The sequence below is a fragment of the Seriola lalandi genome, unplaced genomic scaffold (genome assembly GCF_002814215.2).
Source record: "Seriola lalandi dorsalis isolate HSWRI2012SDOR001 ecotype SW California unplaced genomic scaffold, Sedor1 jcf7180002054573, whole genome shotgun sequence".
Classification (NCBI taxonomy): Eukaryota; Metazoa; Chordata; class Actinopteri; order Carangiformes; family Carangidae; genus Seriola; species Seriola lalandi.
The window spans coordinates 1444229-1472003 of NW_019525126.1; the positions used below are offsets into that span (position 1 = coordinate 1444229).

General features: G+C 41.6%; 2 protein-coding genes across 2 annotated transcripts; both read left to right on the forward strand.

Moving 5' to 3' along the window:
- The first annotated feature begins 11923 nt into the window (after window positions 1-11923).
- Window positions 11924-18835, forward strand: LOC111663217 (delta-like protein 4). Its single transcript, XM_023417330.2, has 11 exons — window positions 11924-12367; window positions 12459-12710; window positions 13210-13267; window positions 13776-14039; window positions 14932-14992; window positions 15290-15420; window positions 15537-15706; window positions 15964-16183; window positions 16278-17019; window positions 17174-17276; window positions 17394-18835. The coding sequence occupies exons 1-11, from the start codon at window positions 12314-12316 to the stop codon at window positions 17397-17399; spliced, it is 2061 nt and encodes a 686-aa protein (XP_023273098.1). The 5' UTR covers window positions 11924-12313; the 3' UTR covers window positions 17400-18835.
- Window positions 18836-19879: 1044 nt separating this feature from the next.
- LOC111663225 (glutathione-specific gamma-glutamylcyclotransferase 1-like) lies at window positions 19880-21755 on the forward strand. The gene is made up of 3 exons (XM_023417336.2): window positions 19880-20344; window positions 20543-20578; window positions 20888-21755. Exons 1-3 carry the CDS (start codon window positions 20174-20176, stop codon window positions 21305-21307), a joined length of 627 nt encoding a protein of 208 aa, XP_023273104.1. The 5' UTR covers window positions 19880-20173; the 3' UTR covers window positions 21308-21755.
- Window positions 21756-27775: the final 6020 nt, after the last annotated feature.

Consider the following 27775-nt stretch of genomic DNA (forward strand, 5'->3'; position numbering starts at 1 on the left):
TCTATCTAAATTTTACATCTGCAGTGTGTGTGACATCTTGCCAAATGTGAGGCTTACAAAACGTCCACCTCAAACACTCGAGATGTCCAAACAGCTCTAAGCCAAGTTAGCAGTACTTTTACATTTGAATCTGTTTGTCTCCCCAACACCTGCAATGAAAGGGGAGAAAGGGGAGCTTCCAGTGTGGTCCTGCATCACTCTAAGCATCACATGCTTTAACGCTGTCATCTTGCCATCTTCTCCTACAGAACATTGGATGCCATGGTAACAGCTTTTTAAGGATAGTGATAGTAGTTAGTAAGAGTTGGGTTTGTCTGGACTATTTAGCCTATCCATACACCGTGGAGAAGAAATATGGGGACCTGCAGAGCAAGATCACACCACTGACAGAAATTGAATGAATGACAGGAATCATAGGAGAGAGACTTGAGCTGAGGATATGAAGTTTTAAAAGTAGACTATGCATTGTAAACTGCTAGCCAAACAGGACAACCCTCACCTAATAATGTATGATAAACACTGCCAAGAAAACCAACAGTGAAAGCTAAAGTAGACAAGAAAAGAACCAAAATATACTGGATCTCAAATACAGTGTGCGAATTGTTCTGGTGATGAGCTTCCATCTGTAGTGTTTTTCATGCCCCCAGGGGTTAATCCTTGCTGATAAGGAAATCCAGAGATGCAGAGCTAAACAAATGCACACTCATTCCAAATGAGGTATGCAGTATTTGTTCCTGTACAAAACTGGAAGCACTCCTGTGATACATTGTGACATAATTTAAAGCAAACATGCTTAGCTTTGCATAAACAATCAAAGCCGGAGAACAATCCTCTCTCCTATAAGGGAGGAACTTCCTTCTGATTTCCCCTACACTTGCAGGAATACTGTTATTTTACAGAGCGGGAAGTTGTTTTCGTACTGAATCACAGTCATTTTTCATTCTCCAGGGTCCCTTTCCCCTCGCCTTGCAACATTTCCTTATCAAAGTAATTTTGTAAAACTGTTACTTATTTGGCTTTTTATCAAAAGCCGTGTGAGGTTGTGCGTGGCTAATCTCAAGGTTGTGTGCTTAACTTGGTTGGTTCCCAGCACAGCTCAGCCTGGCATGAGGTAGCAGAGAGTGACCCAGCTGTGAATAGGGCCTCATGTGTGACCTACCCCTACTGTCCAGGGGGGAATGACTACAGGCATAGTTTTGGGGTGGGGGGTTCCCATGTCACAGCTAAGGCCATGCTGATGTTATGGGCTTACTTTACCGCATGTTTTTATTCTAGCTCCTCTGACAAGCCTCTTGACTCTTCAGAGACCTTTAATTCCTGGTCCCTCTCTGCTCACTGTCAATCACAGCCTCCCCGGGGTCATTTCCATCCATGGGAACATTGGTTGTGACACTTGGATTCCCCAAGGGGATGGCACAGGGAAGAACTTGACAGAAACGCATGGTTTTATAGTTTAAAATTTCTCTGCTGCAGCCAAACTGAAGCAGTTTGAGGTTCAATGTGGGTGGCGGTATATTTCATAAGGAGTCAGCACTCTGTCAGCCTTTGGCTCCCTGCATGGACAGACCATGTGCTTCTTCCCGGAGACTTAGGGACAGTAACAATAATAATATTGATAATAATAATAAACTTTATTTATATAGTACTTTTCTTAACAAAATGCTTTACACAAGACCAGACAAAGCGAAAAGAACATGAGCACAGGAGGATGTGTCACCTCTGCCTAGAATAGGTCACTGCTGCGGGACCTTGATGATATAGGTGAGAGCATGAGGGCTGATTAAGGGCCAGGATGTGCGTGAGACATCCTCTGATGTTCAGGAATTCCCTCATTAAAGAGGGTCATGTTGATGTACAGTCTGCGGAATAAACAGGGGTGGTTCTTCCAACAATTACAAATAAACACACTTTTCATTTAGTCAACATGGAAATGGTGCTCACAAATTTTGTGCCATTGTATTAAACCCTTTGAATTATATAGGAAAATAGCAATTTGTCCCTTTGCATGAAGTAAATGTATTATTATAGACCATATAATCCATCCATACATACTGTATAATAACTTCTCACTCTATCAGCCTGTCACAAAAAGTGATAAATATGGAAATACCATGGAAGTGAAATAGCCTCAAGCATCTGAGTAAAGCATAAAATTAGAAAATTTCTTCCAGTTAGCCGATAGTTGAACAATCTGGATAATATTTTTCTTAATAGCCTGAATTGCAGCCATTAGAGCAACCGTTAACTCAATGTATGGTCCAGTGCTGGGGCTCACATCAGGGCCCTGATTTTGTTATTGTTTTTTTCCCTTTCCTGGCTCCCCCATATCCCCCTTCTCATGTCTGACAAATCGTTTCCAGCTAATTTACGATGGTCAAACTGTGGGAGAACAATACCCCTATGGACGTAACGTAGCGCAAGCTCTACCACATGTCCCAGAGAAGAGCGCGGTGCTCGCAGGAAACACTTGCTGAGATAACAAGATAGTAAGGAAAGCAGGGGCACTGAAAGGCCATGCAGAGGGCTGCAGAGGCAGAGACAGGGGTTGGGGGGGGTTGCTTTAGTCTGACCACTATGAGGATAAGCATCACATGCAAGTATTGAACATGACTTCAATCTGAACTATGTGTTTCCTTTCTTTCTTCTTACTTCTTTTACGGAGTGTAAAACAGCTGATTGAGATGAAATTGTTGGATATCGTTGTTCTTGCGTCTTCAATGATCCACTTGGCTGACCATCAGTCTGTGATGTCAGACCAGCAAGAGCCTTGTCAGGACAAATAGAGCTTGAATAATATGATGGAGCATCTTGGGTACAACCCCTGCAACCAAGAAGGGACCCACTGTACCATATGGGGGTTTGTATCCATGCTAACGCACAACACATCATTTTCACTGCCTCTGTCTACCACACACACAGACACACACACACATACACACACACACACACACACACACACACACACACACACACACACACACACACACTGCTCAGCTCTGCCTCCTGGTGAGAATAAACATTTGATAAAACAGTTTAGATGTGCATCTGCAGAGGTTGATTATATGTATTTAGCCCAGATAATCATTTCTGGATCTCATGTGCACAATAATTACAGACAGCACCTGTGCCTGGCCCACCTGCAGTCATTACCACGAATGCCAAGCAGCAATTTAACTATAATTATATCAACAGGGGAAAAGGAAACATTCAGCAGCAGTGCAACTCAATAACTTTACTATTAAAAATGCTGCTGGGTTTTCATCGTGGAGGAAAAGCGCTGTCTCAATAGGATTTACTGGAATAATGAACTACCAGAAACCAGTGCATGAAAACATTCTAAAACCCTGCCACCCCCCAGGGCAGAGCAGTGTTTAAATCTTTCCAGCTGGGTTAGGGTTGAGCAATACAGGTGACACACAGGACAGCAGGATCAAGGTTATCAGTCAGGCTAATTGATGAGCCTACTTGTTTTCACTGAGCCCAAGTATAGGCATGAGGAGGAAAAGGAAGGTAGTCGTCAAGGCTGCCATGTTTGTGTTGTGAGGACAGAGGTGAGAGGTCAGGTGTTTGCTTTGAGTTTGTAGCTTATTAATCGGATCCTTCCATTTGCCAGCGAGCGCCAGGGTGGTGAGGGGCACATTTCTCCTCTGTACAGTCATTCTGGTGGGAAAGGAGAAGCAGGGAAGTGGCAAGCCCTCTTAAGATCAATGAATGCGGTGGAAAAAGGAGTGGCCCAGGGCAGCCAATAGGGGCTGGACCACAGGGAGCTGCATGGAGATAACGTAAACAAGGAAACCACCTGATGTGAGCGGGGTCAGATAAATGCTCAGCCCTCCACACAGGCAGGTGCTTCCTGAGTCCTGCTCTCTCAATCAGTTGAGCCTCACTGCCCTCCTCACTTGCTTTCCTCATTCTTTTTCTGTTTTCCCAATCTGTCACAAAGTACTTTCCTAAAAGTATAACTCATGGCATGATAGCAAGGTTTAAGATCAACCCACAATCACCGCCTGTTTTCCTCACACTGACAGCAAACATTCAGGGACAGTAAAAAGCCAAGTGCATTGAGAGTCACTGAAGTGATGATGGTCACACAGGCAGTAAAGATAAGAAGATCAGCCGGCTGGTTTGTCACTAGGATAACATACAGTGCATAATGGTGAGAGCATTTTTTTGCAGGGGCTCTGTGTCTGCAGATAAAAGCCCTTTACCTTTGAAAGAGAAAGTCAGGTGAATATTGGAGATTGCAGAGATAATCTGCGTTTGCAGCACAACCTGCACAGACTGAGAATACCCAAGCTCGACTCTCCTGCTGCTCTTTTTCCTTCTCTCTCTTTCTTTTTCGCTTTGCTGGTTGGTCTGTGATTGTTTTGTGCTGTCCAGTGAGGAAGGAAGTCGGTGTGAGAAAGTGCCTGTTTTTTTGGGACCAACAGGAATTGGCCTCATCACAAGCGGTTCCTTTTTTTGCCGCTGGAACAATGCACTGGCGTCACACCCCTCGACTGGACCTCGGCATTTCACATGGAAAAATGTTCCCAGAATTCCGCTCCCAGGCTTGGGGTAAGGCCGAGGATGGGGTGAGGGTGAGAGGGCGGGAGGTGGAGGGCGGAGGGTAACGGCTGGAAGCGGAGCGAGTGACACAAAGTCACCAATGGACACTTGTCACTACCACAACCAGGGAAAGTAAAGTACCACTTCCAAAATCATAGCATGTCAACAAAAGCAAATTAAATCTTCAAACCTTTGACTTTCAATGCAAACCTTGGAAGCAGTAGAATCATGACTGAACACATGGTCCATATATGGTCCGATAATCTATGGTCCATCACACAAACTGCAGCACTAAATTCTAATAGTTTTAGCTTTTCAATTGAACCCATACAAAATAAAATCCTGATCCCTCCACTTGCACAAATGGTTTCCCCCATTTTCCTCCATAAGTGAGGCCACACCTCTGCAGACTTTACCATGTAGTGCCGAGCCAGCATCTGACCACACAGATGAAAGGCTGAGTGAGTTGTATTGTGTGACAGGTCGGCTGAATGCTCCTCAGGGGTTACATAAGCTTCTCATAGCACTGTGTTTGTAATTACCGTGAGAGGGTACACACTGCCGCTCTCTCAGAGCCTTATCAGCTCCAACATGTTATACAGATTTTGTGAGCATTTTATGGCATAAAGAAATCATTTTATACAATGTGGAAAATAATATAAAATTCATTTAAGTTATATACTGATAAAATTATATAAATTAATTCAATAGATTCGATTCTTTGGGTCACTTTGGTAGACGTTGATCTAATGCTGGCACTGATCAAAAGAGTAGCATCAACTTGGAAACCACTGCTGAGACTGTAAAACTGATATTAATATTAGTAATATTAGTAAAAGTATATATACAGGTTGTAATACTAATAGTAACACTTATGAACCATTTTCTTTACTGAAAAAACATCACTTTGAAATGACTTGAGGCTTGGACATATAAGAAATCTATGTAATATGGTTGGCATCACAGTATTTAGTATTTCTCCTACAGCACAGGGCTGCAATATAAACAAATTAGTGCTGCTCAAATGTGCTAGGTCTGCACTTATACTATCAGTGTAATTCATCATTCTGGCTAATAAATCATCATGGAGTGTGTGAGAACACAAACTCTGAACAGAAAGATTAATTTTCATGGCATAGTTAACTAGTCATCTGAATCCATTAGACATGTTCCAGCCTTGAAAGAAAACATCGAAAATCCACGTGTGCATGTAGGAGCGGCATAAAAGGCATCATTGTGTCACTTGAATGTTGATGAGCAATCGCTCCTCTTACACACTCCTTTTGCACAGTTTTTCCACATAAGGAAGAAATTGGTTGTTTAAAATGCGACCATTGCGCAGTGGTGCATTTTTGAAATGATGGCATATTAAAAGTATGAGTATGGTCTGGAGAGCACAGAGTTCTTGAGAGATGTCAAATATTGGACAGAGACATGAAAATTGCCTATGAGAGCCAAGTCAGAGGAGTAAGAACTAGGGCAACTTGGGATTCATGGGGTCAAGTTGGAACAACACTCCACAGCTATTAGGCCTGGCAGCGAGGGAGCTCCTCCTGCGCTGCAGGCCCGACTTCAGAAATTAGGCTGAATGCATCACTGCTGCAGCCTGCTATGGGCACTGGGAGAACATATTCATCACTGTAAACATGAGGTCCTTCTACACAAACTCATCAGTGAAGATTCAAACCTCAATGAGCCTTTACTAGACAAACAGGCTGCACCCAGACTCCTCACCAGTGAGAGAATTAATCACGCAGCACCCAGTCATCCCCTGCTGTCTAAATGCGGACAGAGGCCTGAATGATGTCAACATGGCGTGGAGCCCACTAACTCATTGACCACAGGAACACACACTGGCTGTGGAAATGTATACATCTTCCATCTGTGCGGTACACTTCTGTTAACATCATGTCCAGGTCTTAAGTTGACTTGGATAACAATCATTCTACACAAAAGGATTTGTATCTGTTGTTTGTCCTGCAGAGTGGAGATACACAGTGAGCAGTTATGAGGTCAACTACAGTTCAGCTAACTACATGGAATCCAAACAAATGGTCACATTTCACCCTGATGGCTGCTGAAAGCTCCTGATGACTCTTTGGTGGGACAAAGAGAAGGCCTTGCACTGGCACTCTGAGTCCTTACACTCACAAGACACACATCCATGTGCATTATCCTAAAACATAACTTTCCCACACACACCAGCAGAACAAACTCCCATGACTCTCATGAAATCGGAAGCACAGGTAGGAAACTGCTTGTGTACAGACCGAATGGGAGAAGAATTTATAGGAATTTCAAATCATCTAAGGAAAAAACAACTGAGCCTCCTAAAATAGTTCTGTGTCTAAATAAACAATAATATGTGTGGGTGTAGTGTACTTTGGGTCATGTGCCCCTGGGTCAGGAAGTAGAGGAACAACAGCAGATAAGAGATCATTAAGTCTCTGGATAATTAAACCAGAATCACAGGCCCTCATCACACCAAATCACAGCATCTAACAGCATGGCATGCCAAGGTGAAATTACTGGATGTTAATGACGCTGATGGTGTTCAGTGATTATGCTGAATTTCCTCTGTTCTGACTCTGAGGCCACAACCTTTGCAACTTTGAAGATTAATATTGGCTATTACTTTGATGAAAATTTCCCCTGATTCACAAAACCAGGCAACTTCAATAAAAGACAATTAATAGGAGCTATTTAAAACTCCTGCCCAGGGGCCCATCTGTGCTGCCAAAACCACTTGAGGACACAAAGACACACAGTGTGAAGCACATAAAGGGCATGCACCTGTTCACACCTCATATTAACAGGTAAATTAGTGTGTGAATTGGGGGCTGGTGAGGCCTGAGGATTCATAGTCTCAGGATGGTCTTCCTGATTGGCTTACTGGTGCGGTTTTAACAGCCCTCTTCACACCAGCACGCTCTTCCCTCTCCTCCATTTATCTCTTTCCTTTTCCTGCTGTGAGGTTTTGTCTTGCGTAAAGCAATGATGCTTTGACTCTGGCCAGGGAGGATTTCCTCAAGGCTACAGTAGCTTCTTCCACACACACACACACACACACACACACACACACACACACACACACACACACACACACACACACACACACACACAATTAGACTTGCATTGGTAATCACTCAATAACTGCTTGGACACAAAAACATATTTGGCTTTTGTGTGCTGTGCCGGGAAGTATCCTTCACATATTTATTTTCTGTCCAAGTGCAACACAAACAGCAGTAACAGGGGTGAAAAAAAGACATAAAAGGGAAATGCATCTGCTAAAATGTAGCAGAAGATGACATCATTTGGATAGAGTGACAGATGTGGTGATGCCTGTGGTCCCAGCTGACAGCCCATGTGTTAAAGGTGGAGCTGCTCTGTTAGGATCAATATTGAGTATTGAAAAAGTAGTTGTTCCTGATGGTTGGGGTAACCAAAGCCCCTGTCTGGTGGGAAGGAGGTATGTGCTGCTGTCTCTTGGCACACTGGCACAAAGACAGCTGTTACACACATGGCCTCAGATCACCTCGACCTGATTCACTCACTTCAGCTTCAGAAGAAGCTTTTTAAAAGAAAAGTGTGTTGTTGAGCTGTAAATTACACTCCAGGCATAAATGATGTCATGAATGACCATGAATCAGGTGTCTTTTCAATAACCCAACATCTTCAATCAGGTGTAGTGACACCTACATGCATCACAATGTGATCTCAGTGACCTAAGTGTGTTGTTGGTTGCACTGTAAGGGCAGAGGAGTGCTGGCATGGCTGTGTTTTGTCAACATTTTAGCAAGAGGGTGGCTGGAAAAATCCACAACAGACTGCAGGCTCTTATTAGACAGACAACCATAATGTCAGGAGCCCTGAATCCAACCTAATGTCAGCTGAAGTTTTGGAGGTTTAAACTGAGTGAACACAGACATCCGTAACAACTATTTACACTAGCTAATGTAAGACATATGTTTAACCTCTTGCAAACATATGCAGAGGCCAGTCTGTAACCACAATGGTACACATTAAATTATATTAACTTAACTCTCTGCCTCTGCCATACATTTGTGCATTTAATTAAAAGGCCGTCTCAAAGCAACTACGAACATATCGTCATGTTTCCTAAGAAATTCCAACATTTAACTTTCTTCTTACGCCCATAAAGTCTCTCTGGAAATTCTCTTTTACTCTCTTACACCTACACAAACACTTTTCAGTTGAAACAAATGCTCATTAAAAAACTATGCAACCATAGTATTTCTCTATCTGAAGGCAGCCTTAAGCTCATACAGGATGGCTTGGTGCTGTGAGAGATGGAAAACACCCCTTCCCTCTCTAATTGTGCTCTGAGGGGGACATGCTCAGATGCCTCAGATCCATTGGCAGTGCACATCAAAAGCCCCATTGATTGGCCAGACAGATTGGGGCATAGAGATCAAATGCGCTGTAAAGAAGTGTTAAACTGCTGTGCATTAAACAGGGCAGATTTCTGGACTAAAAGGTGCCATCTGTTAGCACTGTAGCTAATTTCCTATTAGCACTAGCCCACATTGTTGATACTATTGGAACAGTGTCCAGAGCACGCCTAAACCACTACAACCCACTGACACTGGAGAGCACAGATAAAGAGGAGAAAGTGCTCTGACCAGTCTTAGTGCATTTAAGGAAACACAAATATGTAAGAAAAAGCTAAATATTAAAGCGACACATAATCATACAGCATGACACATGTGACTGCATTTCACATGTGACTGTATATCTCTTTCAGGGGACTATTTATACTTGTATCATTACCTTCCATTGTAAATGAACAGTAAATACATATTGGCATTTAGCAAACAGCAATTTAATTTAGGATTGTCTTTGATCTCTGTTATATTGATGTGGGACACAATCATCTTCATGTGTTTTGGAAATAATAAGTATCAACAATATGTTGGTGGACTATATTTTCAGTAAATGTGTTTTGAGTCAGTCCGGGGTTGAGGGCAGCCAAAACAGCACCAGCATTTTAGATCGGGTCAGAGTATTAGTATTTTGAGTAGCCTAATGAGATTCATGCATCTTGTTCAAATGTATAACTTATGAACAATCCTTGGAACAAACATTAGTCTGCCAGAGAACCAAACAATTGCATCAGACAGCTTCTCATAAATAGCACCTTACCTAATAAGTCAGAATCCAAAGACACTTTTCATACCTCTTCATTTCCCAATCAAAATGTTATTTTTAAGCTTTGGATGCCAGCTGAAAAGCCATAGAACAATCAGAAGTCAGCTTTACAAAACACAGTCACAAAGAAAAATGATGTCCTATACAAGGCTGCAGATGGAACTGTAATGGGCCGATGTGTGCTTCCAAGGCTGTGTTTATTCTAGAGCAACGCAGCAGAAAAAAGCCTGTTACATTATTGTTTGCATTGGCCTAGAGTAAATAACCCATACAGCTAAGGACTAAAATGTCCCATTAATTCAGGCCGGGTTTTCTGTGTATTCATTTACACAAAAAAATGTTTAAATAAAAAGAGCAATAAAATCAGGGGATTAATATGTAAATATTAAGAAAGTCTGGCGAGTGCATCACCAGTCAATGTTTTCCTTCATGCTGCACAAAGAAGTTCCAATCTAAGCACCACTGCTTGTTTAGCACAGTCCAAAGCTTTACAAGGAAATGTAACCTGAGCTGCATTGGGGAAACCGTAACCATGGTCCATCAAATATTAAAGTGTATGGATGTTTTGATGTGTATAAAGGAAAGGCAGGAGCACCATTACTCTATACACTTCCCTCTACAAAAGAGATTGATGAGGCTCTAGAGTCCATATAAACTAGTGTGATACCTCATAGATAAGTGTGATAACTGAAGTCATTTTTATACTCTAAACAGAACAGGAATACAGGGTTAAAACACTGTACAGGGCTGCACTGATCCTCCACAATATCTGTGTGATTCAATGGTGGGAACTCGAAATGCTTCAATAAGGCAGAGCTATGAGATGTCCGGGCCTCTTACTCACACTGCTCCAGACTCAATAGTCTATTGTCTCTACCATACAGTGGAACCTCAAACCTATAAGTCAAAGGTGGGGGTTTAGAGATGAAGTCATCTCGGCAGGAGAGCTGTTGAGCCAGACACCTTCATGGCCAGGGAACAGTTCCTAAATCCTGTTCCCTCACTGTAAATCCTCCCGGACAAGTTGGCCTGCTGCAGGGGTGATAAAGGTAACAATGCCTGTGCCCAGCATGAGTTTACATGTGATAAAAATGTATATGGCATTTGAATTTATTTGCACAGCGGCCTCTATATACTGTTTGGAGTTCATTTTTCTTTTCCCTCTTGGAACAATTATACATACACTTGAAAGGAGAAAAAAAAAGTTTTTTCAACCAGCTCATGTGGAAGTTAGTTCAACAAACATTGTTACGCTACATGTAGGATACAATCTAAGCTTTAATTTATACAAATGTGCTTTCAATTGAGGGTATTATGAGTTGTGATTTTAAATAAAGTGCCTGAACAGCTGGGTGCTCGCAATTGTTATGGTATTTTTCTAAAGAATAATAAACAGTAACCTGAAGTAAAATATATGGTCTCTTATCCTCCCTATAGAGGAACACAGAACGCATGTGCAAATACATGCCTGTGTGTTCATGTGTGTGTGTTTCTGTGTGTCTATCCTCAAAACCTTGCCCAATAATAACTACACAATTATAAAAAAAAAAGTCAGTTAATGGCATGTGGCTCAGATCTGTTTTACATTATTAATTTCAAACAGTTTTTACACAGTTACAGTTACTTTTCCTCAGTTGATTTATGATTGATACGATGTGTTTGTAGAGTGAATCCATTATCATACAGCTGTGGAGTTATCTCGCTCTCCATCTTCTTCATCTAAAATAAACACAAGAAGCAAGAGAGAAGGCTGCGAGGTCACAAGCGTAAAAAGGCACATGGGCCGTCCAGGCGCGTAAAGACGCACCAACAATCATTGATCCCTTAAGGAGAGTGACTAATTTTCCTTCTGCTTACCGTTTCTACCGAAGCCGTTTAGTTTCGGTGTATCAACAATCTATCTCTATCTATAATATCCCAATTAATTACTGTAATCTGGTTCTGCAATACAGTTTCGTTTTGTTTTTAGGATTGAACAACCTGCATGTAAAGCGCAGAAAAGTGCATTTTCTTCTGGACCAGGTGAAGCAAAAGACAATCTCCCCTCCAAAATCATAATAAATGTTGATGATATATTTCAAGCAAAAAAAAAGAAAAAAAAAAAGAAGAAGAAGGTGGAGAGGGGAGTGGGCGGTGTTTACTGACTGACAGTGTCTGTAATGACACTACACTGCGGTATATAAACTGGGAGGGACGTCAAACATCCTTCACTGGGAGTCACTATGCGCTGATGCTCCACCACATGCTCGCATTACTGTTGGCAGCACAAGCCTCGCATCAGCACAGCAAACTCAAACAACATCTGACCGGCACGATGGATGGGCAACACAAAGACCGCAGAATGACTCACTTGTGGATATTGACGTTACTGATATTAGTCTAACCTCTAGCACTGGATAACTCGGTCTTTTCCAACTTCTGGATACGGATTGTGGAGCTGGATCTTGTCCTACAGGCTTTTGAAGGATTATATTTATTCTGATCACTTTATTTTGTCATCACTCCTTTTTTGCCCTCACCACTTGGAATAGGAGCGTGTTTTTGTGGGAGGACTAACTGATTTTTTAAGGATACGCACATCAAACTCTAAAGGATGGCCGTTTGGTTCACCTCTATCCTTGCAATAGTTGTATTATTATTTACTCAGGTACATCCCATGTTTGCAATTTAGGAAATAATAATTTTGGGGAAAAAAATGTTGCATTATTTTGTTTTGCTCACTGTTTGTATCCTTGTAGGTTCTGGGATCAGGTGTGTTCGAGCTCGATCTCCATCACTTTCAGAATACTAAAGGTTTGCTGGCCACTGGACTTAGTTGCAGCATGACCGGCTGCAGGACTTATTTCAGGGTTTGTTTGAAGAACTTCCAGACGAGGGTGTCTCCTGGACACTGTATATTTGGCAAAGTCACCACACCTGTTCTGGGCACCGACTCCTTCAGCATCCAGCAGGACGCCAGGCTGCGTCTGCCGCTCAACTTCACCTGGCCGGTAAGAGCACCTGTCCTGCCGTGCGGACTGATGGTTTCACGCGCTTCTGTGCTAAAAACAGCAAAACGTGAACAAACCAAATTCAGTAGTTTTCAGATGATTAAGAACTGAGAAGAACTGAGAAGGGGAAAAAAAATCTGACTTCCTCTCAGGGTCAAAAAGTGCCTAATATATATATATATATATATATATATATATATATATATATATATATATATATATAGGTAAATTAACACACAAAACATCGTGCTGCGCAATTAATTAAAGACATCATGTATGATTTAATGTCGTATTCATACCATTATCAAATGTTAAGTGGTTTATTGCATCCCTGTATTGTCCCCGCTGTGCTTAAAGCAACTATGACAGCATGCACTTTTAGGCTACATTTATTTTATCTAGGTTTTTCAAGTGCAACAAAGTTAAAGATAAATCAATACTTTTTTATATAATTTTCTTTGTTTTTTGGTGACGCTTATCTCCTCATTTGTCCCCACAGGGTGCTTTCTCATTGGTGATCGAAGCTTGGTATACTCCAACTGCGGACCCACCTGGAGGTGAAGAGATGTAGCTATACTTTCTGTGCACCACTAGAGGGAGATATGCCTTTGTGTAGCCTACATGACTTATTACCTATCACACATTTTAATCTGTAGCCCTCACTTAAGGTATTAAGCGCTGCCAAATGCATCTGGCATTTCAGCGTCATGGATCCGTGTTTGTTAGGATGCCTTATGAGTCACACGACAATTCTTTACAATCAAATCTCTCCAACACAATTGCACTTCCCTTGTTTTATTTTTGGCATGCATGGGAAAGTGTACAGGCCTAAGTGATAATATGCAGCCTTGCCAAAAAATCCCATGACAGCCTTTTCCTGGATTTTACACCTTTTTAGTTAGGTCCTTCATAAAGGGGGGTAGGGGAATACAGATTGTCACACAAATCACTAAATCACTAAACAGTTAGATTTATTAACCACAATATAGGTTGATTTAAATTTGATCTGCTTCATGCAATCAATCCATTTTTTTTATTATATCTGGTGTGTTTTTTTCTCCACAGATCCCACCAACCCTGATTCCTTGATTAGTTCTTTTGCCATCCAAAGACAGTTGGGAATAGGGCCTGAGTGGTCCCAGGTTGTGCAGAACGGGACGCAGACGGAGCTAAGGTACTCATACCGGTTCATCTGCAATGAAAATTACTACGGGGACACTTGTTCCAAAATATGCGCTCCGAGAGACGACCATTTTGGCCACTACACCTGCAAGCCTGACGGGCAAATAGCCTGTCTACCGGGATGGAAGGGAGAATACTGCGAAGAACGTAAGCAAGAGTAAAGACACCATATGGACACTTTTCTTTGTTTGTGATTAAAGGTCACGAGTCAGATTTTAGGCAAAAGGTCCAGTAAAGGTGAAGTAAAGTAGGCGTAAAATTGATCTATTAAGGCCATGACATAATTTAGAGAACAGAATATAAAGTTAAATCCACTTGTAGGCTACTATATCAAAGTTTTTTGTGAAATTTGTGGGTATCTTACCTTTTGATGTAGGCCTATTCTTCCGCCACGCAATGTTCTTAAACATTAGGCTAAATAATCTGCAAAGTGACACGTTTTGTAAATTTCACAACACATAATACGTTTCGTTCAGAGCTGTATTGTCTGAATCACCTGCTACATGATCCCAGGTGTGTATTTTCGGCTGAAACACAACGGCAGAGAGGAGCTGTTCAGGTGAAATTTGAACACACACAGAGCCCCAACACTACCTACTTGGCGCACTTTCTATTTGGGCGCGAGCGGTTTAATCCAGGGCGGTGGTCGCCCAGCAGCACGCGCCGGGGTTAATCGCGGCATTATCGCCCGCCACGCGCCACTAAATTGTGGGCTCTATTGTTGAGGCGGTGTAGGGCAGCAGCTGCAAACGGGGCTCGAAACTGCCCACCGATAACAATGGGGCAGCTGTCCTGCTTTTTTTTTTTTTTTTTTTTAAGAACAAGCATCTGCTCTGCACTAACCAGCCGTTTAACACCATTAAACCATGTACATATACAACACAGAGCAGGCGCAGCAATCTATATATTTTTCCATTGATATAGTCAGGTAGGCTAACAGGTTTTCTTGTGCAAAAAAACATGATAAGGTGATAAAAGGTGATAAACCTTGAGATTTAAATATCTCTGTCTTTTGTCTATCTTTGTCTCTTTCTTTTAGCAATCTGTCTTGATGGCTGTAACGAAAGGAATGGAAACTGCACATTACCTGGAGAGTGCAAGTGAGTACTCACTTAGGCCTAGCTACTTGTATGTTTATTGTCTGATTAAAGAGCAGATAAATCACTATAAAATCTTTTAGTGTTTTCATTATATTATTATGTAACAAAAAGGGAACATTGTGCTTCATATTATTATTTATTTCTATTTTCTGTTTAAAATCATTTCCAGCAGTATTAAAGCTAAGTTATTTGGATTAAAAAAATTTAAATAATATATATTTTTAGTTTTTTCTCTCAGTCATGTTAACCTGTGTGTGAGAGCAAACAGTCATGTTGTACTGTTTTATGTGTGAACAGATGCAGAGAGGGCTGGCAGGGACTCTTTTGTGATGTGTGTAAACTCCATCCGTCCTGTAAACATGGTACCTGTAAAGAACCGTGGCAGTGCACCTGCAAAGAAGGCTGGGGAGGCATCTTCTGTGACCAAGGTGTGTAACTGCTTCTTTCTCTAAACTGAATGATATGTTATTACTGTACATAAAAGCCTCAATATGGTGCCTCTGTTCAGTTCCCTTTAGTAATGTTTCCACCCATTTGTTTACAGATCTGAACTACTGCACCCATCACAAACCCTGTGCCAACGGGGCCACATGTATGAACACGGGCCATGGCAGCTACAGCTGCACCTGCCTGCCAGGCTTCACCGGGGTTAACTGTGATTCGGAGGTCAGGGAGTGTGACAGCCAGCCCTGTCACAACGGAGGCCACTGCCTGGTGAGTCCGGAAGTCTCTCTCTCTCCTTTCCCACAACACAGGCTTTCCTGTTTTTGTTTTTGCCTCAGTCTATCTGCTAGTCCAGGAGGATGCTATCGATTGTCAAGTCAGTAGATGACCCAGTTCACAGACTATGTACTGTAAATAGAATTCAAACTAAGGATAATGGGGTTCGTTGGGGCAGCCGTGAACAGGATACGATAAAAAAACATCTGACAGGGAGCTTTTTGATAAACTTTACATCTTTCTCCCTGCAGGACTCTGAGAATGGCTATAGGTGTGTATGCCCACAGGGGTATGAAGGGACTCACTGTGAACACAAGATGCTGACCTGCGCAGATACACCCTGCTTCCATGGTGGCAAGTGCAGAGAGAGGGATAATGGGAATACTTACATATGTGAGTGTCCAGCAGGATACACTGGACTCAACTGTGAGAAGAAAGTGGATAAATGTACCTCACTGCAATGCACCAATGGTAATACATAATTTTCTCTATATCAAACACAAATGTTAGAAATGATGATAAATACGAGCGAGAGGCCTCTATAATACTGTTTTGTTTTGCATAGGTGGACATTGTGTGATCAATGGTAACCTCCGAACGTGCAGCTGTCGGTCAGGCTTCACAGGACTGCGCTGTGAGATCAACATCAACGAGTGTGCCAGGAACCCCTGTGCAAATGGCTCCACCTGCATAGACAGCATCAACGACTACTCCTGCATCTGCCCCCCAGGGTACACAGGCCACCACTGTGACAAGCCAACAGACCGATGTGCATCTCGGCCCTGCTCGAACGGAGGCACCTGCACCATCGAAGCTGAAGGCCAGCCTATATGCATCTGCCCTGTCCGTTACAGCGGACCCCAGTGCCAGTTCAGTGATGTGTCTTTAGCCAACACCCCCATCCCCAAAATAGTATGGAAGTCCAGTGACAAACTGACCTTGGCAGCCATCAGCTTGGGAGTAGGCCTGGTGGTTGTTCTAGTGCTTTTGTGCATGGTAGTGGTGGTAAAATGTCACGTCAAGAAGCAGAGAAACAAGGAGCAGGACTCAGAGACTATGAACAACCTCTCCAAGGTTGACTCTCAGAAAGAGAACCTCATCTCTACTCTAGAGCCCAAGAATACCAATAAAAAGGTTGATTTGGAGGTGGACTGTCCCAGGGAAAAGTCTAATCACAAACACAACAACCACTACCACCTGGACTATAAAACCTCCATGGGGTACAAGGACGATCTGTCCCTTCTGGACAAAGAGGAAAACTGTGAAAAGACAAGAGAAGACAAAAAGCATTTGAGTAGAATGTACAGGTAAGCGCACATGAAAAGATTAAATGAGTAGTTGTATTATAGTTTTTGGGAATGTATTTGTTACTGTGTAGTAATGAAGGTGTTGGCCACTAATTTTGTGACACAACTGCTTCAGGTCAATGTAAGACTGACGTTATGTACCTTTACTTTACAGTGAAAGGCCAGAGTGTAGAATATCAACAATATCCAGAGATTCAATGAACCAGTCTGTCTTTGTAATAGCAGAGGAGAAAAACGAATTCATCATTGCAACTGAAGTAAGTTTTGTTCTAATGAATAGATTTTTTCTGTTTCTTGCACGTCTAACACAGTGCATGACTTGCGCTGTTTGTGCTGAAATAGTCACTTAGTCTCTCTGTCTTCTTCTCTTTCAGGTATAATACATGGAAGACCTTATTCATTGTCGACCTTGGATTTCTTTTGGACTGTTTACAAGTGTGGAGAGACTGGGATATATTTAAATGAAAGTTGCTGCTCTTGAAAACTTGATAACTGGATGGAGCCGGTGCGCTCGTCGAATGCAATAGAACTAAAGCTACTAAACTTTGTGAGAATGTAAAGACTGAAAAAAAGACTGCAGGAAATAATGAGCAAATCTGACTTGTGGATGCGCCTTTTGATGTTTTCGACTCAAACCCTTGTCTGCTCCGTCCAAGTTCATCCAAGGGCAACAGGCCGAGATGTTTATGCCTGCGTGTTGATTAGAAGAAGAGGACTATCTTCATGTACTCCTCTCCACCTTATTGCAGTAATCAGCAATCAACAAATCAACTTACTGCCAACAAGCCTGTGGAAGGAGCCAGCCTTTTCCATTTTTTTTGTGGCCTGCAATGCGCTATGCAAACAACAACTACAAAAAAAAAATCAGCATCAAAAAGGGACAAAAACTACTGAAAACGGTTCATTTTTGAAGGATAATAAGGTTATCAGTTTTTGTAAATCAAAGCCTTTTTTATAAAGAATGTATGCAGCCTAGATCAGGAAGCCTTATATATGTGTTTAAGAAAAACATTGTGCCCCGCCTTATCTTGATTCCTTTGCACAGCAACATGGTGGAAACTGAAAGATCAAAAGATGCAATATGCTATAGCGCCATGCAGAGAAACTCATGACAGGGCCTTGTTTTACCTTATGCAAGATCACCCTTAAATAAAGACAAAGAAATAGATGAAGTGACTATCGTACCAAGGACGCCTTCAAAGGAAATTACTGAACCAATAATGTTATTTTGTAAGATTAGTATTTCATTAGTAATTTAAGAATATGAAGCACTGATCTTTCTCTTTCTATGTTTTATAAGATTATTTTGTATATACTGTATATTTATATGTTGAGATTAGAAGTATGAATTGTACATCTGTTTTTAAGTTGATGCCCCAAAAAGGTGAATTTATTTTTAAAGTGTTGTTGTTGTTTTATTTTATTATTATTTTTTGTTATAAAAAGAAACAATGAATACATATCTGGTACACTGTTTGTTTGTTGGTCTTCGATGGTTGAGTGTACATGTGGTCAGATAGTGATTCTAATTTAAATGTTGGAATCATCTAGAAACTTTATTTGTGTTCAGCCGGTGTGGAAGTGGCTTCATTGTGTATAGATACAGTCATATTTGGCCTGGTAGCAGTTTTAATGATTCCATGTCTACTGTATGTCCATGACATATGTGTCAGTGTGATGTAAAATCAATGTGCTAGCAATCATTCAGTGGACGGTATTGTAATTGGCAGCAATGTAAGGAAATAAACAAAAAGATATATATTTGAAAAAAAATCTGTATGTGAAAATAAAGAGTCCTTGCGGTCTTTCTATTTAACTGCTCCTCTGAACTGCTACTGTATCTGTATATATCACATGTTTGAGTAACTAGAGCTCTTAAGCACAAAGCGCTAGAGACTAGGTGTGATATTTAGTGTTAAGACATCTCTTATGGCTCTGGCTGTGAGATGAGAGGAGGACAGGATAGAGTGTGGTGTGATGAATTTAGACAGTGAGAAAATCTCCATATGCCCTTTCACTACTAGAGCATGAGCACAGCAAACAGGGGCCCCGCATCCCAGGGGGTGCCAAGCCTCCATGAAGCACAAGGACCATAACAACCCATCAGACCCCTGTCACTTTGACTGTCTTGCTCTTAATATGCCTGAACTCCTGCAGCTAATGTCAAAGCATCAATCTAGAGTTTTGTTGTTTCCAGTCTCAAGACTGGAGCTATGTCTTTTACTACCAGTTGGTGGCAGTAAGCTTTGTATGAAGTTTCCTCCACTGTAACATCTTGGCTCATCAAATATCATGTACAGTGAGTGACAGGCAGAGGACACATTAGCTCAAGCAGTCAGTCGTTAGTGATCAGCCTGAATGGACACAACAATGTGCGAGACACGTACATGCCGAACACAGACACCTAATGAGCTTACGAGAGAACAGATATAACATTGCCAGCTATTTATAGGTAATGTGATTACCTGCTGGACTATCACTGACTGTTGGACACTGAAGGAGACAATAGGTGCTCCCTAAGGGAATGAAATGGTAGTAACAGTGCAGGCTTGCATACCTTTGATGATATTGTGAGAAAGAAAGAAAGAAAGAAAGAAAGAAAGAAAGAAAGAAAGAAAGAAAGAAAGAAAGAAAGAAAGAAAGAAAAACTATTTTAAATTTAAATTACCACTTCAAATTGGAACCTACTCTACTTGCTATTGCAACATGTTTTCCAGTTTCACTGACTAATAACACTGGTGTGAGGTGTCACTACTAAAATGACCCTGATTGGTTTATGCGTTAGCTAAGCCCGCCCCCTGTGTCATTTCATTGGCCGAGACTGTCTCGCTCTGACGTACTCTGAACAACAAATACACGTGTTTGTGCATCAAGATACAGAAGGGAAACGACTATATCTAAGAATATCTACACACCTTTTGGACGGAACTGGACCTAACGCTACGCTGTGTACAAGACTGTGTCAAGGTTTGGGAGATGATTTTTGCCTTTAGCACTTTATCATAGCGGCAGTCTGGTGCATTGGAATGTATAGGACAGAAAAAAGAGAGGAAATACCAGAGAGCTGCTGCTTGTTGACAGAAGTAGCGACATAAACGTATTTGTCTTGCTTTTGAAAAATAAAATAATAATAAAACCCAATCAAGTGACAACAATGAAACCTCGTGATATTATAAAGGAGAAGAGCAGCATGTGGATATTTGGTTATGGCTCCTTAGTGTGGAAACCTGATTTTGCTTACAAAAAGAGCAAAGTCGGTTATATTAAAGGATACAAAAGACGCTTCTGGCATGGGGACGACTTTTATCGAGGGGACAAGGAAAAGGTAAGATTTGTGGATGCACTTTCCATTGAAACATTCATCTTTTATTATGCTGTATTGCTCTCCAGGTCGTTCAAATGTTTTTTTTTTTTTTCTGTTGAATGTGTATAAGTATAGTATAATAATAATAATATAAGTATTTCTTGTTGCTGATGTGTGCTTTGCATGTTCTCACTGTGTTTGTGCTCCTGCTCTCTACAGCCAGGCAGAGTGGTCACACTGGTGGAGGATCAGGAGGTGAGTGTGTCCTTGTTTTGGAAGCTCTCAGTCAAGTTTAATCTGGTACACAGCATGCAGTGGTGAATTTTATTTGTATATCCCTACCATTATAGGACAAACCATAAAGGTGCCATAACTAATTCAGTTGGGCCAGTCTCAGAAATTCATCCATCTCATTTTTGTCTTTTCAAACTGTGGTTGCTCACTAAATACATATCATTGCCTTAGGTGTTGGCAGAATACTCATGTATATGACATGACATGTATAAACATTATATACTTAATTCAGTCATGTTATGCTAATTACTGCACTTGCTTTCCCTGCAGGCTTGCACATGGGGAGTGGCCTATGAAGTCACCGACTGCCAGATTGAAGAATCCCTTCAGTACCTGAACATGAGAGAGGTTGTTTTGGGGGGTTACATAACACAGATGGTAGAGTTCATCCCGAAGGAGAAAGGCCAGGGTTCGCTGTTGGCCCTTGTCTACATCGCTACTTCTAATAACCCCATCTACCTCGGCCCGGCCTCGGACAAAGAGATTGCCGCCCAGATTGCCATCTGCAGCGGCAACACGGGCCACAATATTGAGTACCTGATCCGCCTGGCAGACTTCATGAGGATCTCCTGTCCTGAGGTGGAGGACGAGCACCTCTTTTCCATCGAGGCGGCACTTTTAAACATATTCAGTGACTGTGGAGGGATCAAACTTCTAGACCCAAAACCCATACTGCTGGGAGCTACATAAAAGACTCTACATCACAGAAATATTAATGTTTTTATACTGGGTGAAAGGAAAATGAAGTCCTGCGACGTATGTTTAAGGGTATTCGGTGCTTGAAACAGGCCTACCTAATTTGACATTTAGGGTGGCACACAATGTTTAGGTCATAACTTTACAGACTTATCTCATGTTACTCAGCACTCTACTTCTGAACTTCTCACTTTGACATCTTTCCACTGTGAAGACAGGGAATTTAAATACGTAGGTTATACATGCTGTTCCGCATATACATGTAGGCTACTGTATAAAAACTCAAGAAGCATTTGATGCTTTTAGAAATTCACACTAAGAGGTGACTTCTCTTTTTAAATCCTATGTTCTACACCTTTGTTGTAAAAGGGTCTCAAAAGTTATTGTTTACTGTGTTTTTAAAGATTGTTTTAATAAAAAGGAAGGAAATTTGCTCACTTGAGTTTGAAGAAGTGTATATATTTATGTCTGTGGTTGAATCCCCCACCCCTTCTTCCTCATGCTCCCATACCACGTGGCTGAGGAATGTACAGCTGTACTGTTTGGCTCATATGAAACACTTCTTTCATCACAGAGCTGTTAACCACACAGGCCAAGCAACTTTTTGATATTTTTGTGCTGTTACACTGTTTCACAGACCTGCTCTGTTCAGTTCTTGTGTTCATGTCACAAACAGCAGGCTGGAAAAACATTTTATTTCATGAGGTCTTTAACCTCTGAAGCTGTGGCAGGCACAGTGGTGGGTCCATCTTTTTAAATTCCTGCTGTGAGGCCAAGCATTCCTCAAACCCATAAAATTTTATTTTAAAATCTAGTTTGGATCACACTGTTCCCAAAGACAACAACTATACCAGCGTGAAGGACATGCATATAAACTAATTCACAAACACAAAGTGTAGTGGGTATTGTTATGTTTTACTCAGTGTAAAGAAACCTATAGGCAAACCTAAAGGAACCATCAAGCATTAAACATGCACCACTTGACCAGTGTAATGTCCAGTTCTTGTGTTGGGAGTAATGCCGTGTACATTTGAGTGTGCACAGTCAGCTGTAGATGAAACCACATGGAAGACTGCCTGATTTTACAGTACAGACAGAGTGTATAATTACCTAGCTGGGGGGCTGGGGGGTGGGGGTGGGGGGGTGCAGATAGGGGTTTTCTCCCTGTCTGGTCTTTGATCACGTTGCAATAACATGTGCATAAGCCACAAGTCAGACTTTTTTTTTTTTTTTTCTTTAAAAAAAAAATGGATAAGCACGCCCACGTTTTAAGCTGTACAGTTCTGTGGCACACTGTTCTACTTTCCTAGAAATTAGCTGAAAACTAGGTCAAAGGTTTGAGCTCTGGAAGCAACAGAGCAAAGGAATTTACACTTCAAGAGGAACTCACATGTACAGAACATATAATATGGACAGACATAGGAAGAACTGTAACCTGCCATCATAGTACAACACTGTGTCCAGTGGTTATCCTTTTACAGGAAACAATGATATAACTGATATATCGAGGATCTGTTGTTGCTCAATGACCATTTAAAAACAGTTTGACACTCAGAACATTAAAAGCACACTGTGTGAGTCTTGATGGTGTTTTGAGAAAATGTTTTGTTACCAGCTGTGACAGCAAGTTGCTGGTACTGTCGTCATGACAAACGTGATTTCTGAGGAAACCTACTATAGAGGGAATTACCACAGAGGTTGATGTCTGTCTGTCTGTGGACAGATTTTGTCACTACAATGTTGTCACAGCTTTGCCAGAATCAACACGAAACTTCATTGGTAGGTAGTTGAGATCAAAATGACGAGTACTCATGTAATATTGTAATAACTACTACTGAGTAATCATGGGTCAGAATGTCATCATGTTTATGGGCGTTGCGGATTGTTTAATCACATTAGGAGAACGTCACTAGTTTTCAATGAGATCATTCAGACAGAGAGTGAGTCAACAACGCAATGTTTTGACTGTGATATTATGCAACACGACATGGTAACGTTGTACATGCAACAAGTCCTGGTACAATAAAACATTAAAAAAATCTCCTGTCTCAGTGAACCTGGTGCTCTTTTTGCTTCCCAGTTCCCACCCAACAGTTCGTTTGTTCTCTCCACCTATTACCTCTGCCTACAAAGGTTTATTTTCACCGGTCTCTGTTGGTTTACCAGCAGTGTTACGAAAGAAAAAGCACTTAACTGATTTACGTTGAACTGGGTGGAGGGATGGGGCATGCGCCAGGGAAGAACCCATTAAATTTTTGGTGCTGATCCAGTGAAAGGGGCAGTTGCAAGAATTGGATTGAATTGGATTTCCTAAACATTGAGAGATTGGGCATATTGTAAGGACCATGATGTAAAAAAGCAGACATATTTATGGTGTTGAGAGCTATGACTTTGTACAGGCTGGTACAGATCCAGATATCTGGATCTCACAGTGTAGGATTGTTTGGCTTTGGAGGGGGTATGTGCCCCACTGAGTGCCATTCTAGTTTACTATGAAGTAGAATTTTTCTTTCTTATATGAAGTCTGGTCTACATTGTTTGACACTGGCCTTGGCGGTGGTCTGCAGTCTACTGAGCGCATCTTCTAGTTTGTCTTTAAATCCCCAGTAAATGTATTCTCTGAAGAGTAACATGAACAGCTAATCTCAACCGGGGTTTGCTATTTAAAAATGTCCCCCATTTAATAATACTGAAAGCATGATCGATTTTAAGTTCTTTTAATTTGATGAGCTTCTATTCTTTCCCTGTTCTTCACCGTCATATAAAAACAATACCAAAGCTCAGCCTCTCCACCCATACTTCCCTAAACATCTACTGCTCTACAAAGGCTGTTATAATGTGTTTATGAAGGCTGACATAAGCATCTGAGCATTATTATTTACAACTCACTCTGGCACCTCCCATTAGAGCTATATCAGTAAAGATAAATCAATCAATAAATGTCCCTTACCACACAGGTATGGCTCCATGGAGAGGGGCAGAGGGAATATGAGAACCTGGGATCACCAGGATAGCAGATTCTTACTAACTAAAGGAGCGAACATCATAACATGTATAACCATTATATACTTACTTTTCTCTACCGTGAATATTAAGTCATGTTACACTAACCACTGTGTGTCCACTGCCCTTGCTTTCCCTGCAGAATTGCACATGGGGAGTGGCCTATGAAGTCACTGACTCCCAGATTGAAGAATCCCTTCAGTGCCAGAACACGAGAGAGGTTGTTTTGGGGGGGGGGGGTTACATAACACAGATGGTAGAGTTCATCCCGAAGGAGAAAGGCCAGGGTCTACATCGCTACTCCTAACAACCCCATCTACCTCGGCCCGGCCTTGGACAGAGAGACTGCGGCCCAGATTGCCATCTGCGGCAGCAACATGGGCCACAATATTCAACCTGATCCGCCACGCGGACTTCATGAGGATCTCCTGTCCTGAGGTGGAGGACGAGCACCTCTTCTCCATCGAGGCGGCAGTTTTAAACATATTCAGTGACTGTGGAGGGATCAAACTTCCAGACCGAAAACACATACTGTTGGGAGCTAAAAGAGTCCACATCATAAAAATATTAATGTTTTTATAGGAAACTTACAATTCAAGAAGAGCTCACATGTACAGAACGTGTTATGTGAAAAAACAAGTACAGAACTGTAATAAGTCAACCTGTCAACGGTGTCCAGTGGTTGTGCTTTTACAGGAAACAATGATAAAACTAAAACTGATGTTGATACGGATTTAGAGGAACTATTTGTTGCTCAATGACCATTTAAAAATAGCTTAATGCTTGGAACATTAAAACCACACCATGTACTCAGTGCTTTCTGTGTTTTTTTACCTCCGCCAAGAAGGTTATGTTTGTTTGTTTGAAACACTGAGAGATAATGCATTTTTCTACATTTTTGTCAATTTCTTGGGAAGTAATGTTTTGATCTTCGTCTAAACAATGATACATATTTTGGCCTTGGTGAAGGTACACGGTCTACTGAGTTCTATTCTAGTTCAATGAACTTTTATTCATTCCCTGTTCTTCACTGTCTCATAAAAACAACACCAAAGCTCTCCACCGGTACTTTGTACATTGGTACAAGTCAGCGTGATACAAAGACACATTTAGTGCCTTGTCAAACTTGTCAAACAATGTCAAAATCCCACTGTATGGAGAAAACTGCAGCTTCCCCCAAACATCTGCTGCGCTATAAAAGCTGTTATAATGTGTTTATGAAGGCTGACATAAGCATTTATTTATTCATCTATTTGCAGTGAAAGATCACTTACGCTGCATTGGAGCATTATGATTTACAACTCACTCTGGCACCTCTCATTGGAGCTATATCAATAAAGACAAGTCAATCAATAAATGCCCCTTACCACACTGTTACGGCTCCTTGGAGAGGGGCAGAGGGAATATGAGACCTTGAGGTCACCAAGCAGGAGTAGCAGATACTTACTAACAGAAACAGGAAAACATTTCCATATATTTGACTTTGTCCATACTTGGAACATCTTCAGTGGATAGGCTATAAAACTCAATAAAATCTTCAATAAAAAGCTTAATATATTGACTTAAAAATCAAAAGTAACAACACACATACATGGATGGACTGAGCTCCCTATGCACTTTGAACCCCTAATCAACATTATTACCTGAGGTCACTCGCTCTCCACGAAAAGATGTCAGTCATTATCTTCTCAACAGAGCATACACACTGATTATGAGGAAAATACACAATACGGTAAAGTGGGGGACAGAGGTCATGTCCTCAGGATGTGTGTTTGGTCTATCACCACCCAGTATAGTGGTCACACATTCCGAAAACATTATTCCTACTAATGCATTTTGGAGCCTCCACCTGCATGCTAATGTGTACCCAGCCTGAACCTTGACCTCTGGCCTTGGCTTGGTCAGTGCGGGGCTGAAGGTCAGCCCTGGAAGTGTGTTAAAGAGAAAGTGATTGGGCCACTAATGGAGGCCATCCGCTTTAGAGCCCTATAGCCCCTTCATATTGAGAGTTCAGCTCCGTCCACGCCGAGGGTCACCTCACCCCTCTCTGGGCTCCTGCCAGTGGACATGAGTGCTGTGCGGTCATGGAGGCCACTTCACCACAAGAGGAAGACTGTCCATTAATAGGGCACAAACAATGGCTAATGATTTGGCTGTAAAGCACATGCCGTATTTCACCCCTCGATCAATCAACAAATAGAAGCTGAAACTAATGCTCCAGATGTTATATATTTTACTAAAAGAACTGGTTTCTTAGATCAAAAGACTGAATCTGTTTTCTGGCATGGGCAAGAGCTTCTGCTGTCCTCGTTTCATGACGCAGAAGGGATACAGCAGTTCAGGCTCATCCATCATTGTGCAATCATAAACACTATTCTTTAATCCATTCATCATCACCAGTGGTTGATGTGGAAATTCTTTCTTCTCATCTAAACAGAAACATGACTCACACCCACTGGATCTTTTAATCCAATCTGTTTGGAGCAGGACCGGGGACTGAACCAGGCTTGACAAAATTAAAGCTCCAGCCAGGGAGCTGCCTCCTGCTTCATTAGCCTGCTCTATCCCTGAGGAATGGCACTTTTGCTGCTCTTAATTTCATTTCCCTAATCTCATTTACACTCAGACCCACCACAGCTGCCCGGGCATGGCCGAGGGGTGTCAGGCCCTGAGGGGTAAATGGCTCTGTGAGTGTGTCTGCGAGTGAACTTTTTTATCTGTTTCAACTTGAAACATTACAAACGCTGCACTGTATAAACATGAGCTGAGACTTTATTGTCCTGATGATAATTATTAGTAGATATACCATGTTACACACCATAACTTACACTAATTGGACAGGAATTCACATTTACCTGTGATCTGGATGCTATGTTTTATTTGTCTGGTGAAGGATCAGCATGCTCTCAAGGATCCTTCTGTTGTGACATCCAGAAGTTAGAAACTTTCCCAGGAGGTCGTTATATCATTTGGTTTCATGACACATATAACACATTTTATCATAAGCATATTTGAGTTGACAGTAATATTAATGGGAAGAGAGGTAACAGGGTGTGTACATGCTCCTAAGTTTGCTTTGCAAGAATGCCAGGAAATATCTGAGTCCAACTCAATTAAGCAGTGCAAACTTCTTTCACTTCTGCAGATGGCTCAGTATGAGCACCCGCAGGTGCAAACGTCTAAGTGTGTTGTTTGACGAAGGCCTGCTCCACTTTGGCAGCATGCACGCCAGCAACTGCTGTAGTTATCACATGCTGTGAAGTCAAATTAACCTCTTGTGGTGTTAACATTATGAAGGCAGAACAATTGAGTGAAGCAGGTGGCATCCAGTGCTAAGTGCAGTGCCACAGTGACATTTCCAGTTTTTCCCCTACAGTGAAATGCTAAAGTTACTGTTATTCATCTCATTAAGTTTGTCTGAATGCCCACAAATAATGCATTCTATTATTTATCTGTCAG

What these genes read in the sequence shown, in the direction of transcription:
- LOC111663225 (XM_023417336.2), top strand. Translation starts at nt 20,174, where the DNA reads ATGAAACCTCGTGATATTATAAAGGAGAAGAGCAGCATGTGGATATTT. An exon ending in ATCGAGGGGACAAGGAAAAG is followed by an intron (nt 20,345 to 20,542) that starts GTAAGATTTGTG and finishes TGCTCTCTACAG; the next exon opens with CCAGGCAGAGTGGTCACACT. An exon ending in CACTGGTGGAGGATCAGGAG is followed by an intron (nt 20,579 to 20,887) that starts GTGAGTGTGTCC and finishes CTTTCCCTGCAG; the next exon opens with GCTTGCACATGGGGAGTGGC.
- LOC111663217 (XM_023417330.2), top strand. Translation starts at nt 12,314, where the DNA reads ATGGCCGTTTGGTTCACCTCTATCCTTGCAATAGTTGTATTATTATTT. An exon ending in TTGTATTATTATTTACTCAG is followed by an intron (nt 12,368 to 12,458) that starts GTACATCCCATG and finishes GTATCCTTGTAG; the next exon opens with GTTCTGGGATCAGGTGTGTT. An exon ending in GGGAGAATACTGCGAAGAAC is followed by an intron (nt 14,040 to 14,931) that starts GTAAGCAAGAGT and finishes TCTTTCTTTTAG; the next exon opens with CAATCTGTCTTGATGGCTGT.